Below are 19,093 nucleotides of genomic sequence, written 5' to 3'. Positions count from 1 at the left end.
CTATATTTTGCTGTTGATCATTAAACCATTACTCTGCCTCAGAAGCCTGTCCAAAATCAGATTCATGAGGTGCCTTCATGCAAAATGCTGCCTGCAAAGTCTTTGCCTGATACGGCATAGCATGTCACCTGCCTAAGTTTTCGGATGCAGCCTTTATTTTTTGGCTCAACAGTCATGGAATGGAACACAGAGGATTGTGGGATATCAAAGGAAGCAATGGATACATCTATGCTGCCTTCAAAATTAGATCAGAAGAATGTACCTCTGGAGACAGAAAGCAGAATTTAGATTCGGATGTGCCTTGATGAGTTCTTGCCTTGGAATGCTGCCTTCGTAGAGAGCATTTTAGGGCTTTCGGATTAAGACCTTGATTAAGACCTTGATCTAGGACTGATTCTGCTTCCCAATGTGCCTACTTCCACTACGCCCTTAAAGTATGTACTTTTTGGTGAAGAAATTTACAGACTTTTGAGTGTGTAGTATAAGAGTAGGCAAGCTTTGGGACATACTATAACATCATACAGTTGAGTATTTAACGGAACGCTCTGTCACACAGTTACACTGTAAACTGGCCTGTCAATCATCGTGTCACAGTTAACATCCTCCACATTTCATTTCATTTAACTTCCTACCATATCGGAGAGAAACGAAGTAGCACGTTGATCTGTCAGCCATGGGTCACCATTCAGAGAACTCTGCTCATATTTTCTGCACAATTATGCATTTAAAGTTAATGAAAAAATTTATTTTTATAAAAGTTCACATTGCTGTTGCAGATGAAATATAACACAGATAGCATTAAATAAATGTTGTTTAGGGCTTTTAAATAATATAATAAATAAAAAGAAAAAACAGAATAGAAAAAGAATAGAGCAAGCTAGTGTTAAGAGGTTTTTTTTATAATTGTATAAAAAATGAAAAGAAATTAGAATACAAAAAGATTAGAAAGGTAGTTAGATTTTTTTTTTTAAAGAATAGAATAGAATAGAATAATGTAGAATAGTGAGTGCTAAAGTTAAAAGGTCAAATAAAGATGGAAGACATGGGTTTTAAGCCGATTCTTGAAGATGGCTAAGGACTCAGCTGCTCGGATTGAGTTGGGGAGGTCATTCCACCAGGAGGGAACATTTATAGTATAAACATTTATTTATTAGAGGATCAACCTCATGAGATGAGACATCTCGTTTTCATGGGGGTCCTCAGGATCATGTCCAAACAACATAGAACAGCAGAACAACAGAGTAGATACAGTCAAATAAAACAAAAAATCAAAATAATCATAATTATGGTGTGTCATTCACACAAGCCATAAGGACACGCACGCAACACATGCCCTCATGCACACACCCACAAGTTCTCACTATTGCCACCCATCACAGATGAAGTAAAGTAAGCAACAGTGGTTCCCAAACTGTGGTATGTATACCACTAAACACATTTTATTTTATTTTATCTAATACCCCTTTTGAGTAAAACCTTTTTAATCTAGGACTCAGAGAATGTCAAGTGATTTAAGAGGGGTATTTGGTGTGAGATGTTTGCAAACAACTGATGTAACATATTGCATATAACACAAAATCCCAAATATAACTATCAAAGTTAACATCACTATATATATATATATATATATATATATATATATATATATATATATATATATATATATATACAAGTAGATTCATATATAAACAGGTACATAACATGACACATGTCAATGCCAAAATCTGAAATGCTAGAAACATAGACAAGTGTTCTGAAGATGTGTTAACAAAGCAGTTCGGAACAGAGGAAAAGATCTAAGCGAGCGAATGGATGCAGGAAGACTGTTTCAATCTCGATGGGCTCTAACACAAAAAACATATTTCCCAATTTCTCTCTTAATTAATTCTAGGGACAGAAAAGAAGATCTGTTCATTGTGACGAAGGCTATATTGTGTACTGTAAGTAAACTGTAAGATATTGAAAGTAAATAAATGAGCTGAAGCCATTGATATTGATATTTCATTTAAAAGTCTGTGACTGTGAGCTTCTTTGGGATGGCACAATCAAGCGACATTCACTTGCAGAACAGAAGCTTCTAGAGGGCACAAGTCTGAAGTAATAAATGGGTGCAGAGCCAGTGGTAGTTTTGTAGGCAAACATCAATGCCTTGAATTTTATATGAGCAGCTATTGGTAGCCAGTGCAAATTGATAAACAGAGGTGTGACGGTTTCTGGCTGTTTTTGAAGGAGTTATGGTTGATGTGCCCAACTTGATGGTGAAAATATGATGAAACAATGGGTTTGCTGTATTTTTATTTTTTTATTTTTTTGCATATGTTTTGTTTATGGTTGTGGAGGATGAGTGTATGTCTGATTTGGTTGATAATCCTATTTATATTGTTAGTCTAGGCATTTTGCATGTGACCAAATGACAGTCACCAATCTACTGTTATAGATTCAAGTATTCATAAGTTTAGGATAAAATCCTAAACAAGCAGCAGCCAACCATACTGATTTAAAATTGATTTTTGATCATTGTGTGACATCATGATTGCATTATGCGAAGATCCCAATCTTGTAAATACAAAGTGATGTAATTAGCTACAAACTGTTGTCTTGCAGATGGATGTAATGTAATGTAGCTTAATGGCTATGAGACAAGGCAAGAAAGAAAACTTTCACTCAAATGACACAACCTCTGTTTAATTCTAACACATTAATGGGTGATCTTAGGGACAACGTGTTTTTGTGTAAATATTCAGTCATTCACTGTGTTGATGATTTTAACATGTTTCAGAAAGGTTAGCACAAAGATGAACTATCTCTTAGTACGACGCTGTTTTGACCTCGGTTGGTGATTAATAAATAAATAAAGAACTGCTCGTTTTTATTGTTTAATAATTGATAAAATAAAAATAAAAAATAATAATAAAAAATGATTCAAAGTACAAAAAAATAAAATAATACACTCACCGCCACCTAGCCTACTGCTGGTGTCACCTTCAGAAAAAACGATTCAGTGATAAATGAATCAGTGAATTAAAAAGATTCAGGTCACAAAAATGAATCAAAATTCCTACCAATGTTATTTTAGTTACTGGGTAGATAACGCACTTGGAATATTTGTAAATACGTTTTAATAAAGGACTTTTGGTAAAGGTTTCAGTAAAGTATGATCAAGTTTATCAAGGAATAATTAATTGACTGATTCAAACAATGCACTCATTTATTGCCACCTAATTTTGATGTAACCTGGGGAAAAGAACGACGAGTAAACTGGTGAAGGTTAAAAAGATTTCTGGAGAAAGGATACGAAATACTCAGAGATTCATCTGAGATGAATCCGAATCCCCACCACCATTATAGCTGTTCCTTTTCAGAAAGACATGTATGATCTGTACGGGCAATGTGACGTGAGGGAATGTGATTGGAGGAGGCTTGAGCTATATAACTCACAGGCTGCTGCTCATCCCTTTCGCCAGTGGAGTTTCACTACGAGCTTCTGCACCACACCGGGCAGACAGGAACACAAACACAAGTAAGTCACTCTTCATTCCCCAAATCAGTCTACATGCATTATACATCCTGAAGTCTGCATTGCTTCTTCTTGACTTCTGATACACGTTCATAGAATGGTTTGCTGTGAAAATGTGCTCTGGCTCGACTGTCAATGTCTCCCTACTGTTTCACCCTTTGCACTAATGCCTACGTGGACTTTGTGTGGACAGTCACTAGTGCTGATCTTGACAAAACATTCACTTTCGTCCGTCAGCAAAGGCCTTGTTTTCAGTGTACACTTGTGAGACGTTGCTATTCCCTGGACACTGGGAGTATTAAGGATCAATAAGAGTAAAGTTTTCTTTATCCAGTGTGTGTTAGCGCTCGCGCTAGCTGGTGTACGTGTCACTATCGCGCAGGCGCAGCTCAAAGTTACCGGAGTTGGTGTCTAGCCAGGACAAGTTTTTCATCGCCGCAAGCCAGAAAAACTGTCGTATTTTCCAACAACCCACCCTACTAATTCGGTTAAATATCCACACAGCCAACCATCTCCGAATTAAAATGTTTGTAGACGTGAATAGTTGTGAAATTATTACGTGTTAAACGAGAAATCCGTATGTTAGCCGTTAGCATGGCGTGTCATGAGTTGACGTAGAGCGCATGTATACAACAGGGTGAAGATATTATATACGAAACTCGTTTTTACGCATACTAAAAATGTATTTATTAAATTTGTTAAACAATCTTTCCAGTTGCTTTCCAGTTTGCCAAGAGCAAATGTAAATCCGCCATATTTAAATCCGTCATAACGTAGGAACGGCCACGTTAGCAAGTCGCGAGAGCCTCTGGGCCGTTACAGCAATTCAACTCTTATTTATTTTATTTAGCATGTTTCCAAGTCTTTATATACATTTATTGTCTAGTATTCACAACGTATCTTTTTAAGCGTGCTAATAACTTAATAATTTGAAACTCTTGTATGAGGATCACTATGAATAATTTTAGGTGACTGAACTTGTCTGATCAGACCAGTCTTTTAGTTCATGTTTCCAATGTTATTTAATGAGTCACATTCGCATGTATTTAAATGAGAATTATGCAATATCATAGGAAATGCAAACAAATCATGCCACGTATAACTAAGTTTTGGCAACCTAAAATGGATTTGCATCATTGGTGACAGTCTTGTTTTTTTTTTTTTTCTTCCTTTTCCTTTTTTCTGTTTTGTTTTAGGCAAAAGCTGGCAGGCTGACACTTACGGGCAGCTTTACAGGACGGATTATCTGGTAACTGACCATTTAGCTGGTAAGCTTAATGACCACTGTCTTTGTTTTTACTTGATTAATGTAAAGACAGGCCTAATGTTTGCTTTGAACCACAAGATCCTTGTTTGTACCCATGGGTCACAAGTTATTCAGCCAGATCATTAAAATCAATCACATCATATTTAATTAGTGATATGATTTTAAAGTGTTATAAAACTAGTCATTTGAGCGAGAGAAGGCTTTTTAGTGTTCAGTTTGTCGATCAGTACCCTTGGAGTGCTTTGATCTGCCTTGAGGAGCTGTCGGTCTGAAATGTTTAGCCTCTGGGTCTGAGTTTTTAGGAGGCCTATAGAGGAAGAGGCCCTGGCAGGGGCATGCAGAGAAGCACATTAAAACAGCCTTGTACCATGAAGAGAGGTTTGGGTTTGCATTTGAGGGGGTTGAGGGGCCAGGTTGTCAGAGCCAACTGGAAGGAATGTTGTATGACTTAATACGCGAGTAACATCTATTGATGATGATGATTTTCATTTTACTGTATCATTCTGCACACCAGTTTTGCTACCTACTTCGCATTATTTTGTAAGAGTTGTGTTAGTCTTTGACGTCAGTTTCTGCATCAAATGAGTGGTCTTTCAGGACTCAAGGCTGCATGGCTGAAACCGTAGACTCTCAGCGTTTATAATCTTGTCTTTTCCTCAGTCCTGTACTGGGTGGAGGGGAGCATTCTGCCAAGTAAATATTTCACTGAGGTGTGGCGTGAATGTTTTCAATTAAATGTGACCGTGCTTTGTGGAACTTTTATTTACAAAGTAGAAATGTAGTATTTTTGCTGTTCTACATACTAGGGGTACAGCAAATAAGAGTTAGTGGGGAAATCCTCTTAGCTTTAGAGCTCATTCAACTCGATGGCTTCGAATTAGCGCTTGGCCAAGGTAACAGACGGGCAACTCACTATTGTGACACTTCTAAAGGAAATGGGTTATTGTAAAATAAGAAAAAAAGGCAAGAAAAAGTGGGATGGGGGTCTTTGTTCCATTTAGTTCTCTCTTGTATGGTGGCAGAATTTTAGAAATGGGTTGGTCCACCCGATGTCATCAGAGAGAAGTCCGTAACTTTAACGCAAAACTGATTTGACAGTTTGGAAAATTGAGGTAAACCAAATACAATTTTTATTTATTCCCAATAAGATCATTAACCTGCATATGGGAAATGGATGCGTGTTTCTATAATTGTGAAAAGTTTTTAACTCCACCCATGTTGATAATGTGGATTGTCTTAACTGCCAGTGTGTATTTTGTTTGTCGTAATTTCACAGATACACCAAACACGGTTTCTTTATGCAGTAATCACATGCTATCTCCTCTCTTAGTGGCACACTCGGACTCCGTGTAAACGTGGGATTTCGACCATGAGCTCAGTCGCTGTACTTACGCAAGAAAGCTTTAATGAGCATCGCAGTGGCCTTCTGCCTGAACAGGGCAAAGGTATATGGCGGTTTTGACCATTTCTGACTTGCCGGTAACTGTTCTCTGGCAGTGAATGTTGAATTTTGTATTTCATTTCCCTTTAGCTGCTGTGGCAGGGCCTAGCGGTGTTGAAGAGGAGGATAGCCTTCCCACCTACAAGGATGCCTTTCCCCCTCTGCCTGAAAAGCCTTTGCCAGAGGGGGTACAGGAGACTGGAAATGCCTGGACGTCTAAGATCAAACCTCTCAAGTCCTCATTAATTACCCAGGTACAGCGATCAACTAGATACAGTCACTATCTTACCTGGGGAATTTCGATTCAGGTGTTTGACAGGTTCTGCCTTGATAAATGCAGGTTTTCCATGTGCCTTTGGAAGAGCGCAAGTACAAGGACATTAACCAGTTTGGAGAAGGAGACCAGGCCAAAGTATGTCTTGATATCATGCACAAGACTGGAGCCCACCTGGAACTCTCCATGGCTAAAGATCAAGGCCTCTCCATAATGGTCTCTGGGAAGCATGACGAAGTCATGAAAGCCCGCAAAGAGATTGTGTCCCGACTGCAGACTCAGGTAATGAATTTTTTTTATTCTATCAGTAGTTTCAACATGGTTATATATTGGGTAACTTGCAGGAAGGCACACTATTTTGGTATTTTTTTTTTATTTTTTTTAACCCTCAAAGTCAATTGTTAAAACAAATTGAATGCAATTGCATAAAACGTTCTTTCGCTAATCTCAAAATGGACATCAGTTACCATTTAAAACATCTTATTTTTAATAAAATAAAAAAAATAGATACGATACAATTATTTAATATAATAAAATATAATATTAAAAATAGATTTTTTATATATTGATTTATTGCTAGGGGTCATGAAAATGCTTATCAGCTTGTCTGTATTAGCCAGAATTATATTTATCAATCACTAGTATCTTTTTGTTATTACTTGACTGCAGGCTTCAGCTACTGTGGCCATCCCCAAAGAACATCATCGCTTTGTCATCGGCAAGAGTGGGGAGAAGCTGCAGGAGCTCGAGCTGAAGACTGCCACCAAGATCCAGATCCCTAGACCCGAAGACCCCAGTAACCTCATCAAGATCTCTGGAACCAAGGAAGGCTTGGAGAAGGCCAAGCATGAGATCCTGCTCATCTCTGCTGAGCAGGTCTGGTGCTTCATTTCAGTTTAGGCTTTTATTTTCTTGCTAATCACTGTTGCGTTTCTGATTATGTGAATGAGTGGTAATTTATTGACTGATTTTATTTTAGTACACCTAGTAAATGATGATTTCATTAATTGCAGGATAAGCGTGCTGTGGAGAGAATGCACATTGAAAAGGTGTATCACCCCTTCATCACTGGAGCTCATGCCAAGCTGGTGGGGGAGTTGATGCAGGAGACAGGAGCCCGCATTAATGTCCCTCCACCAAGTGTGAACAAAACGGAGATCGTCATCACTGGGGAGAAAGAGCAGGTGGCCCTGGCCATAGCCAAGATCAAGAAGATTTATGAGGAGAAGGTGAGTAATGACAGAATAATTAATGGACTTTTCCGAAATCCACAGTATGCTTCTGAACCTCACTGGGCTGGATTTTTCAATGTGAAAAGTAATGATTGACCTAAAAAAGTGAGGAGAATGCTTTAATTGTGGCCTTTTTGCTTATTTCAGAAGAAGAATACCACCACTATTGCAGTGGAGGTGAAGAAATCTCAGCACAAGTATGTAATTGGGCCTAAGGGTAACACACTGCAAGAGATCCTGGACAGGACTGGCGTCTCGGTCGAGATCCCACCCCTCGACAGCAGCTCAGAGACTGTAATCCTGCGTGGGGAGCCAGACCGGCTGGGCCAGGCACTAACTGAAGTTTATGCCAAGGTAAACAAGCTCGTTCCCCCCCCCCCCCCCCCCCCTCATGTTTCAGAACAAGAATTCCTTCCATCAACCTCTCTATTTGCTCTCTTCTGTTTTTAATTTAGAAAATATATTGAAAATGTTACTGCAGATGTGCTATCACTGTTACTGTATAACCTTTGACCCTTACTTTTATTTGTACAGGCCAACAGCTACACTGTGTCCTCAGTCTCTGCTCCTTCTTGGCTTCATCGTTTTATTATTGGCAAGAAAGGACAAAATCTGGCAAAGATCACACAGCAAATGCCCAAGGTGAGTCAACTTTCCACTAATGTTGGCGTGCTAAGCCAGTTTTCTCCATTGTCTTGCTCAATGAAGGGAATGTGTAGATGTGGCTTATGTTCAGCAAATGTTTTTGACCAGTGTGACATGTCAAAGTGACAGTACAAAGATTGCAGTGGTTGCGTCATCCAGCACAGGTAGTTTAGAATGACAATGGCCTCTAACCAAGAAGAAACACCCAAGATTTACAAATGTTTTTTTTGTTTTTTTCTTCGTATTGGTCTATTAAAATGACAAACAGCCATCTTCTGTTCGTTCTTGAAATGAATATTTCATGAAACCTGATATGTATCTGTTCCTCTATTGAAGGAACACCAGTCTTGAGGTTTCATAAACACATCATAAAAGTAATCCATATTAATAATTTAATCAGTTTTTCATATGTTGAACAGGTTTAATAGGTTTTTATTCATGTTAACACTAATGCATGCTCACTGCTCAAATTAATTAAACCTTAGTGGGTTGCGCATCAAGTACCCAATCCTTCATTAGCAATATGAATGTGTGGATTTTGTTAAATGTAAGAAAATGCTGAAATGTGTTTATCCTATAAAGTGTCATTTTAGAAGACTTAAGTGTTTTTTTTTTTTTTTATATATATGGATTTTATATGGATTTTTTTTTTATGGATTACCTAAGTATCAAAGTTTTGATGGAATAGACTGTCAGTGGAGGGACAGAAATACTGTGTTTCGTTAAAGCATCTCCATTTTTGTCCTAAGATGATTGGAAGATTTATAGGTTTGGAATGACAAAGATAAGTGACTAAATTTTCAGTTTTTGGGTGAATGGACCCTTTGAAATATGAGGCTAATAAGACCGTGCGCTGTGATTTATCAACAGGTGCACATTGAGTTCACCGAGGGAGAGGACAAGATCACATTGGAGGGTCCCACCAAAGATGTTCAGATAGTACATGAACAGATTGAAGCCATTGTTACAGATCTGGTAAGACTTTTACTTGCCTATTATTTGACACATGCTTCCTCTTGCTTTGTTGTATTTTGGCATATGTTGACCTCTAGGTCCTAAACGTGGTTGTTTTTTCATGTGTTCTTTATTATAGGTTAGCCGAATGGACTACACTGAGATTAGTGTAGACCCCAAGTTCCACCGACACTTAATTGGAAAAGGCGGTGCAAACAGTGAGCGCAGCTGTTTTGATGTTTATAGCAGGTATTATGTGAACACATTCATGTGTCATTCATAAACCCGTATTTTTCTAGTTAACCGCATAAAGGACCATCACAAAGTGTCAGTCCGCATTCCACCTGACAACGAGAAGAGTAACCTGATCCGTATCGAGGGTGACCCCCAGGGAGTGCAGGAGGCCAAGAAGGAGCTGCTGGAGCTAGCGTCACGCATGGCAAGTTGGATAGATCTGTAATTGAATAAAGAGGGCTCTGTTTACCATTCTCTCTTCACAATGTTATTTGGGTTAGGGTTTACTAGTTATATGCGTATATAGTTTGCTTTTGTTTTAGATTTACTTTAGTTACTGTCTGCAGTAAATTTGTTTGTGTAATAGTTAAATTGGTGACAGATGCATATGTGGAAAAAGAAACATCCGTAGTCTCTACAGCCTCGGAGTATAAGGACCTCTGGGTTATTTGGCTGGCAACTCTTGACTGAAAGTCTCTTAAGAATGTCATGATTTTAACAGGAGAACGAGCGTACAAAGGACATGATCATTGAACAGCGTTTTCATCGAGCCATCATCGGACAGAAAGGGGAGAAAGTTAAGGAAATTCGGGATAAGTTCCCTGAGGTAAATGTTTTAAGATACATGGTATATTTATCCAGTAGCACATTTCTGTCTCTTCCAATCGAGAAATAACCTTCTTCCCCCTTTGCTTTCAGGTCATCATCAACTTCCCTGACCCAGCGCAGAAAAGTGACATTGTACAACTACGTGGACCCCGCACTGAGGTGGAAAAATGCACAAAGTTTATGCAGAAAATGGTGGCTGAAATGGTAAACATTTATTTATCTCCTGAATTTTAATTCTAATCAATAACTGCTGATGTTGGGAATAGGGCTGGGTAGTTAAAATGTTTTCTATATTGATTTTGATACTGGTGAATAGCACTTCCTAAACTGCACTTATGCTCTTTTCCAGGTTGAGAACAGCTTTTCTGTCTCAGTTCCCATTTTCAAGCAATTCCACAAAAACATAATTGGCAAAGGTGGAGCAAATATAAAGAAGGCAAGTAGTTACTTTCTTAGATTTAGCCTTTCTCATTCAGTTTACTAACTGGCACTTTTTCTTTCTCAGATCCGTGAAGAGACTAACACTAAGATTGATCTTCCCGCGGAAAACAGCAACTCTGAAATGATTGTCATCACTGGAAAGAAGGCAAACTGTGAGGCAGCAAAAAACAGGATTCTGGCCATTCAGAAAGAACTGGTAAGGGTTGTTTTTTTTCGTCTTCTCTCGGTTAGGGGTGCTCCCTAATAGGGATATGCCGGTATCAAATTTTCCTGTTGCGATTTAATTGCTCATGCTTTTATCACGGTATATGGTATTATCACGGTACTGAAATGGTTTCAAAAAGCGGTCATAATACAGTATAACAGGTTAAATAACCTTTTATAACAAATAACTGAACATTTCAATACAATAAAGCAATACAGAAAAATTACGTTTTACACAGATTAATTTGCAAAAGAACTAGAAAGACCAATACAGGTTACACTTTCAAGCAGCATAGTGTTGTGCATTTTGACCAGCTGATGGGAATATTATTCTTAACATGCGTTCCAAATTCTGAATAATTTGTAATAAAAAATTATTCACTGTATTTAGAAGTGCCCACGATAACCATATAGTGCATATTAATTACCGTGATATCCCATTACCGAATACCCTCCCTAATAGTCTACCAAAAGAGGCTTGAAAATGTTATTAGTCGCACAAGAAGAAGAAGAAAAAAACGAGCGAAGTCACTAACAGATCGTTAACAGCTAGTCTAGTCTAGGGTAATACAGTACATCGGGCGGGATGTCCAAATGCTCTCCTTTCATTCCTCAACCTCAAATATGGCTTATTATCTGATTTAAGTATTTGCAACTTTACATGTCTGCTCAATGTAATGTTAACCTAAAGAAATGTCTAGAAATGTGTGCTATTCAACTGTCTGTGCGGAGTGTGGAAGCTGAACAGTAACTCACTGCAGGACCGATTGAGGCGCTGGTCACTTGCTCTTAAAATATTGGTTTTGTTCAACAGAACTGTAAAGACTACGTTTATTTGTGCTCTCAAAATAATCATGCTTTTGTGAAATAATGAAAGCAAGCAGGATGCGCTTTCTGCCGTCTTAGACGGTGTTTTGCACTCAAGATCACAGACCATGTCTTTACCTTACAGACATAAAAAAATCTATAGAGAATGAAATGTCTACTTTACAAATTAACCAATTCAGATGGAAAACAAATATTGTCAGATTATGCAATTCATATGAAACATGCACACAGGCGCACTTCATCACTTAAACTGAAACAAAGAACATTACATTTATTCATTTAGCTGACGCTTTTATCCAAAGCGACTTATTGCTATACATGTCAGTCGTCGCACGCCTCTGGAGGAACTAGGAGTTAAGTGTCTTGCTCAGGGACACATTGGTGTCTGACAGTGGATTCGACTTTTGAATTACTTTTGCCAGTGTGCTGTGACAAGGTTTATGTGTGTGCTTTAGCGCTAAAAATGCTATGAAGGCAATTAAAGGCTCCTTATAATGAATTAAATGGTTTAATAAATGTGCAATTAGTCAACTAATGCTTAAAATGAATGACTACAAGTCGACCAGAAAAATCATTAGTCGAGGACAGCCCAATATATGTAATGTCAAGTCATTCTCTATATATTTGCTGCTGAAAATTTAGCTTTGCCATCACAGGAAAAATAAAAAAATGCAATAAGCATACAAGGCTTATTTCAAAACCTTTACACACCCCAGAGTTTTGAAATGGGTGTGGGTGTTTGTGTATTTATATATAGAAAGGAACATTTTAACCCCCCCCCCAATATCTGTACAGGCAAATATTACAGAGTTAGAGGTGTCCATCCCCTCAAAACTGCACAACTCCCTTATTGGATCCAAGGGGCGTTTTGTGCGTTCCATCATGGAGGAGTGCGGTGGCGTGCACATCCATTTCCCAACAGAGGGCTCTGGCATTGATGCAGTGACAATCAGAGGCCCCGTGGAGGATGTAGAGAAAGCCAAGAAACAGCTGCTCTCCCTGGCAGAAGAAAAGGTATGTCTAAAGGGATGGAACTTGAAACTTAAAGCCGGTAATGCTGAAGTTACACTTGGCATGTTATCGGGGCTCTGGATTTCTTAGTACAAGTTTCCGAACTGCTTTTAACAAAAGGCCAGTCATTATTGCTCAAAACCGTTAAATCTACTTAAGCTTTGTGTGTTTATTGTATAACGAAGTATGTTTGTTTTTTGTGGTTAGCAAACTAAAAGCCACACAGTTGAGCTTCGTGCCAAACCTGAATACCACAAGTTCCTTATCGGAAAAGGAGGTGGTAATATCCGCAAGGTGCGGGACAGCACAGGGGCCAGGATCATCTTCCCTACTGCCGAAGATAAGGATCAGGAGCTGGTCACAGTCATCGGTACAGAGGAAGCTGTAGCAGAAGCACAGAAGGAGCTGGAGGCACTTATTAAGAGCTTGGTTAGTCCCCATCTTCATCTTTTTTTTTTTTTTTTTTCTTTTTTACCACAACACTGATAATTAAAAACAAATTATTCTGAATTGATACCATTTTGGGAAGTTCTGGCCTAGTGGTTAGAGAGTTTGACTCCTAACCCAAAGGGGGTTTGTGGGTTTGAGTCTCGGGCCAGCAATACCATGACTGAGGTGCCCTTGAGCAAGGAACTGAACCCCCGACTGCTCATCGGGCATGGCTGCCCACTTCTGTGTGTGTGTTCACCATATTCTGAGTATGGGTCACCATACTTTGCTGTGTCAAGTCACTTTCACTTTAATGATTCTTAAATCATATTTCTGATATCAGGATAACGTTGTAGAGGATTTCATGACCGTCGATCCCAAGCACCATCGGTTCTTCGTCTTGCGTCGTGGTCAAGTCCTGAGGGAGATCGCTGAGGAGTATGGTGGAGTTATGGTCAGTTTTCCCCGAACTGGCACACAGAGCGATAAGGTCACCCTAAAGGGAGCCAAAGATTGTGTGGAGGCAGCGAAGAAACGCATTCTGGAGTTGATTGAGGATTTGGTGAGTAGATAAAACTGTCTGCAATGCTTTAATGCAAATCCAATCTCAGGCAGTTCGGTTATTGTGCTTTTTTTTTTGAAGAGGTAATGGACTACATGTTCTGCTAAATCTACAGGATGCACAAGTGACCATGGAGTGTGTGATCCCTCAGAAGTTCCACCGCTCTATAATGGGGCCTAAGGGCTCTCGCATACAGCAGATCACTAAAGACCACAATGTGCTGATCAAGTTTCCAGACAGAGAGGACCAGCAAGGTAAATATTACAGTGCTTATAGAAAACACAACTCTCCCTTGTACAAGACCCCACCACACACTTGAAGCTGAAGCACAAAAATGGCCCATTTGAAGTCTTCATATTTACCCCTTACTTTTATAAAACCGTGATACTAGTGACTCCAGAACCATATGTTCATCAATATTCAACAATACATTATTGTTCGGGTCAAACAATAGTTATTGAAGGAAAGCCATTTTCCATTATTATTATTATTATTATTATTATTATTATTACTAGGGCTGGGTATCAATTCGATTTCAATTCTCGATTCGATTTTTTTATCGGAGCTGTAATTGGGCCTTAAAAGTTAAACCCGACAGGACCCAGGCCTGACAGATTCCGGCCCAAGCCCGACAAGTACATTTTGATTGCCAGCTTTTTAAAAGCCCGAACCCGTTTACAGCCCGACATTATTGAAATGTAAGCATGCACGCAGCTCTTTTGCCTTTTGTCAGGAATGAGTCATTTATACATGTTTTAACATAATTTATTCATGACTAACGTAATAGGCCACTTTGAAGTTTGAACAAAGAAATCAAATAAGTCCTCTGTAACATTGTAATATCTCAGCACTCTATAAATAGCCCTATAGGCTCATTTAGCATATAAATAGGCCAATGCACCAAAAAAAAAAAAAAAAAAATTAAGATAAATTCTAAATTATGATGGTTATTTGGCAATAACGAAATTAAGATAAAGGGTCAGCCGGATTTGCTTCGCCATAGCAGCTGACGTAATAAAATAATAATGCCAACATTAGCTTATATAGCCTACTCAGTCTACATTATGCATTTAAGACCCAATTAATATTTAGTTATTAATTGAAAAACATTTACTCACCAAGATTAGGTAAGGCCTACATGTTTTTTTTTGGAGGAAAATGATTGAATCCACTGTAGATGGCTTCAGCGCGTTCCTGCACTCACTGATGGTGTGTCCAGCAATATAACCCTCTGGCTCATTATTCGAGGATTCTCATTATAAACAAGGTCAAAACTTTTCCAAACCTCAGACTCTGCTTTAGTTGCTGGTGCTACCAAAACGTAATCGTCAGAGGCAAGCGTCCATTTCAACTACTCAGAATACATTTTCGCATCTTTCTAGCGCTAATCGAAATGCATTACATGACCGCTCATTTACCGCACAAGCCCGAGCCCGTGTAAAATGATATAAATGAAGCCCGAATCGAAATGAAGTCCGATCTGGTCCCGTCAGGTTTGGGCAAAGATCTTAAGCTCTATATTTCTATGCTCGATTCTCGATTCAAGTCAATTAATGTACATTTAATACAAATACTAGATGTATAAAAAAGAACAGTGAACATAAGTTAACAATTGGGTAATAAATAAAAAGAAATTGAGAGCCACAAACCTGTTTATTAAACTCTTTTATTTTAGGTACACTTGGGTACATTAAAACAGAACCCATCTCTAATTTAAATGCATTCAATTGTTAAATAAAAGTTTGATGCAAGATGAAAAATGCTTTGTTCTTGTCCACAACACTATTGTCACCATGTATAATTTACACATTATGTTAACAAAACAAACCAACGGGATTTATAATATTATAGCCTAGAGACTTGGCACACACACTCCGATGACGATTTTTACGTCATGCCTACCTAACGGTCCATAGCGGACTTACGGACGCAGAAAGTATCAGAGGCTTTAAGATGCAGTCTGTAAGATGCGCACGGTGGCATGACCTGATGCGCGAGGTTCTCTCAAGAGATGTTTTGCCACATTTTTTCAATAAAGGATGATTGCTGCGTAGTATATGGTGTTGCCCTTTGCTTTGCGGGTGTGTTCAGCATATGGTGGGCCGCATTTGAATTCGCGACGGGCCGCGGGTTGAGAACCACTGCTTTAAGCACTGAATGAATGAATGAATGAATGACAGGTTTGTTGATAACATCACACATGGCAAATAAGAGGGTGACATCTAATGGAGAAGATTTGTAACTAGATTAACGCTAATCTGGCGTTCAATGTCTGCGGAAATAAATATGGAAAAAAATCGATTCATGGCTTTTGAGAATCGATTTTGAATCGACCACTATTAAAAAAAATATTAATCGAAATGGTTTTTTTTTTTTTTTTTACCCAGCCCTTATTATTATTATTATTATTATTATTATTATTATTATTTTTTTTTTTTTTCGGCAACCCTCTAAAATCAAATCTGCACCTTTCGGTTTTATTCAGCTCCATCAGCTGATGCTCCAGTTCAGGAGAATGGAGAGGCCAATGGAGAGGTGAAGGAGCCTGCTGATCCTTTAGTCCCAAAGAAGTGTGATGTCATTGTGCTGTCTGGCCGCAAGGAGAGATGTGAAGCTGCCGTTGAAGCACTAAAGGTGTGAAAACTGCCCTTTTATGCAGTAGTTCTTACTTGTATGGTCTCGGTGCGTTTTTGTTAAATGCTATAAAAACGATTTCCTTAAGGCTTTGGTTCCTGTGGCCATTGCGGTGGAAGTGCCTTTTGAGCTTCATCGCTACATCATTGGTCAGAAAGGAAGTGGAATCCGCAAAATGATGGAGGAGTTTGAGGTTCGTCTCCTCACAGCTGATTTCAGTCGAATCAAAGTCTATTTCAGCAGTTAATTCACATAAATGGCTATAGAGAGATGTTGCATTTATACCTAAAGGTTTTTAAGCATATCTTATAGATTTTCTTGTTGCTGTCTTGACAAATATATTTTCCTCCCAGGTTAATATTCAAGTGCCTGCTCATGAGTTACAGTCTGACATTATCTCCATTACTGGCCTGGCCTCTCATCTTGACCGTGCTAAGGAGGGACTTCTTGAGCGTGTCAAAGAGCTACAGGCCGAACAGGAGGATCGGGTAGGTTTGAAGCCTGAATGGCAAATGAAACCTGTAAATGATTTCCACTCTGTAATCACACTTTGTGAATTGTATATTATAAATTTATGTTTTTGTCCATAGGCTCTCAGGAGCTTCAAGCTGACTATCACTGTGGATCCCAAGTATCACCCCAAGATCATTGGACGCAAGGGTGCCATAATCACCCAAATCCGCAATGACCATGAGGTCAACATTCAGTTTCCAGATAAAAATGATGAGAACCAGGTAACAGGCTGAAGCCTAAAAATGACAAATTTCTCAATGGTTTTTTTTTTTTTTGGAATGACCAAATTTTTTTTTTTTTCCTTGATCTGGTTTTCTAGGATCAGATTACCATTACTGGCTATGAGCAGAATGCTGTGGCAGCACGTGATGCTATTCAGGCTATAGTGGGTGAACTGGAGGAAATGATCTCCGAGGACATCACCCTGGACAGCAGAGTCCATGCTCGCATCATAGGGGCACGTGGCAAGGGAATCCGCAAAATCATGGATGAGTTTAAGGTGAGATGGTTGAAGGTGTCACATCTTCAATTGCTTTCATACAAAATTCCTTTTCCTTAAATGCACACTTTAAATGACCGTTTACATTTGTACCTTTTTCAGGTTGATGTTCGGTTCCCTCAGAGTGGAGCTGCAGATCCCAATTTAGTGACTGTGACTGGTCGTCCAGAACAGGTTGATGAAGCCATTGATCACCTTCTAAACCTGGAGGAGGAATATGTAAGAATTCTATACTTTGGCAGAGGGAATTTCAATTAAATGATTAATTTTAGAGCTTTAAATGGGCAAAAAGGTAATTTTTCTTCTTCTTTACCCTCAGATGGCTGATGCAGTTGAAAATGAAGCCAAAATGGCCTATATGAAGCCTTCTGGTTCCACTGCCTCCAGCATGGAAGAACCTCGAGGCCCATCCAAGGGCTTTGTTGTGCGGGAGGCTCCTTGGACCTCTGGCAATGAAAAGGTAAACTAGTTTTATGTATTGAGTGCCATGCTGTGGTAGAAAGTTGTATTCTGTCATGAATTAATGAATGAAATTAAGTCACAGATTAATGCATAAATCTAATATAACTTAACCTTTTTCCCTGTGTGTGTTTTAGGCCCCCGATATGAGCAGTTCTGAGGATTTCCCCTGTTTTGGTGCACCTGTGACTAATGCGAGATCATCTCCATGGGGACCCAAACGTTTTTGAAATGTGTTTCCTTCAGTGGTTGCAACCTCCTGGTTCCACTTACTATAATCCCTCATTTGGATTGTGGATTGACACCTTACCATGACAACCCTGACCCCCGCCCCGCCCAATTTATCAGCACATTTCCTCTGCTCAAATTTATTCTGCTAATAAGGGTTTTGATGATGCTCTGTGACCCTTGTAAACAAAATGGATAATAAACATTATTATGGGTGTGGCCTCCACCAGGTTCGCCTGAATTGGTATGAAATGGTGTGACCTGTTTGCATTTTTAAGATCATCACAAATTGAAGGAAAACAAAAGTAGTCTTGGCCATATTTGAGGTCTGTAATAATCCAGGTTTAAGTCAATTTTGATATGACTTAACAAAAACATTATTTCATTACAAATGTTATTTCTTGGGTTTATTAAGCTGCTCTCTCTCATAGTTGCCTTCGCAGTAGGGTTTGGGGAAAATGTACTGTATACCTCTGAAAGATGTTGCTTCTGGTTGAAGTCCGATTAATTCATAGGAAATGGGTGACCAGCTGTACTTTTTGTCTGGTTCCCTGGGGTAGCCGTTGTGTTGCAGACATCTCGCTTGTCTCTTTCCCCATTCCTAATTCCCTATCTCTGGGAAATTATTCCATGCAGCCTTTACAGCTTTCCATCTTAATGGGGGTCTATTCACTACAAAGTATTTTCAAACTGCCATTTGCTTTGGAAATCCCAGGGATATTATCTCATGAAGTAGAACTTTCAAGGTTCCACCAGTCTCTAAAACGTACACTAAACTGCTTCTACTCTTTGTTTTTGATATTCAGAAATCATGTTTATTAAAGATTATAATATTTGGAAGAATAAATAAAAAACCAAACATTTTGTGCCATTGAAATGTCACGTGATGTCGTGTTGCTCATTCTTGGTAATGGGTCAGTGTCCAGCCCCTTTTTGTCTTCCAGTTGCTATGCAGATTGATCTTAAACCATAGCAATGACCCTCTTAATAGCCTTATAAGACTTATGCAAAAATGTCAAAGGAAATGATTATGGAAAACACTGGAAAATAAACTGTCCAAAAAATTAAAACTTAAAATGTGTCGACTTATTTGGCTTTTAATTGACACTTTT

At 38.8% G+C, this 19,093-nt stretch overlaps 1 protein-coding gene across 3 annotated transcripts; it reads left to right on the top strand.

Annotated features, from left to right (window-relative positions):
- The first annotated feature begins 3,377 nt into the window (after positions 1 to 3,377).
- Positions 3,378 to 19,058, top strand: LOC128015532 (vigilin). Of its 3 annotated transcripts, none has more exons than XM_052599409.1 (28): positions 3,378 to 3,520; positions 4,714 to 4,785; positions 6,115 to 6,229; positions 6,316 to 6,479; positions 6,566 to 6,781; positions 7,169 to 7,375; positions 7,513 to 7,728; positions 7,879 to 8,085; positions 8,266 to 8,373; positions 9,247 to 9,351; positions 9,470 to 9,548; positions 9,630 to 9,769; positions 10,067 to 10,171; positions 10,264 to 10,377; positions 10,523 to 10,609; positions 10,679 to 10,810; positions 12,442 to 12,660; positions 12,865 to 13,086; positions 13,430 to 13,648; positions 13,764 to 13,902; positions 16,134 to 16,282; positions 16,371 to 16,475; positions 16,636 to 16,770; positions 16,873 to 17,016; positions 17,115 to 17,294; positions 17,397 to 17,513; positions 17,614 to 17,754; positions 17,891 to 19,058. In XM_052599409.1, exons 3-28 carry the CDS (start codon positions 6,154 to 6,156, stop codon positions 17,981 to 17,983), a joined length of 3,819 nt encoding a protein of 1,272 aa, XP_052455369.1. In that variant the 5' UTR covers positions 3,378 to 3,520; positions 4,714 to 4,785; positions 6,115 to 6,153; the 3' UTR covers positions 17,984 to 19,058. The 3 variants fall into 3 exon arrangements, with proteins under 3 accessions (XP_052455369.1, XP_052455371.1, XP_052455370.1); XM_052599411.1 differs by lacking the exon at positions 3,378 to 3,520 and adding an exon at positions 3,908 to 4,485; XM_052599410.1 differs by lacking the exon at positions 3,378 to 3,520 and adding an exon at positions 3,914 to 4,043.
- Positions 19,059 to 19,093: the final 35 nt, after the last annotated feature.

Source organism: Carassius gibelio, chromosome A6, assembly GCF_023724105.1.
Source record: "Carassius gibelio isolate Cgi1373 ecotype wild population from Czech Republic chromosome A6, carGib1.2-hapl.c, whole genome shotgun sequence".
In the NCBI taxonomy this organism is placed as follows: Eukaryota; Metazoa; Chordata; class Actinopteri; order Cypriniformes; family Cyprinidae; genus Carassius; species Carassius gibelio.
The sequence above is the reverse complement of the archived record's forward strand: the minus strand, read 5'-3'. Positions and strand labels throughout refer to the sequence as shown.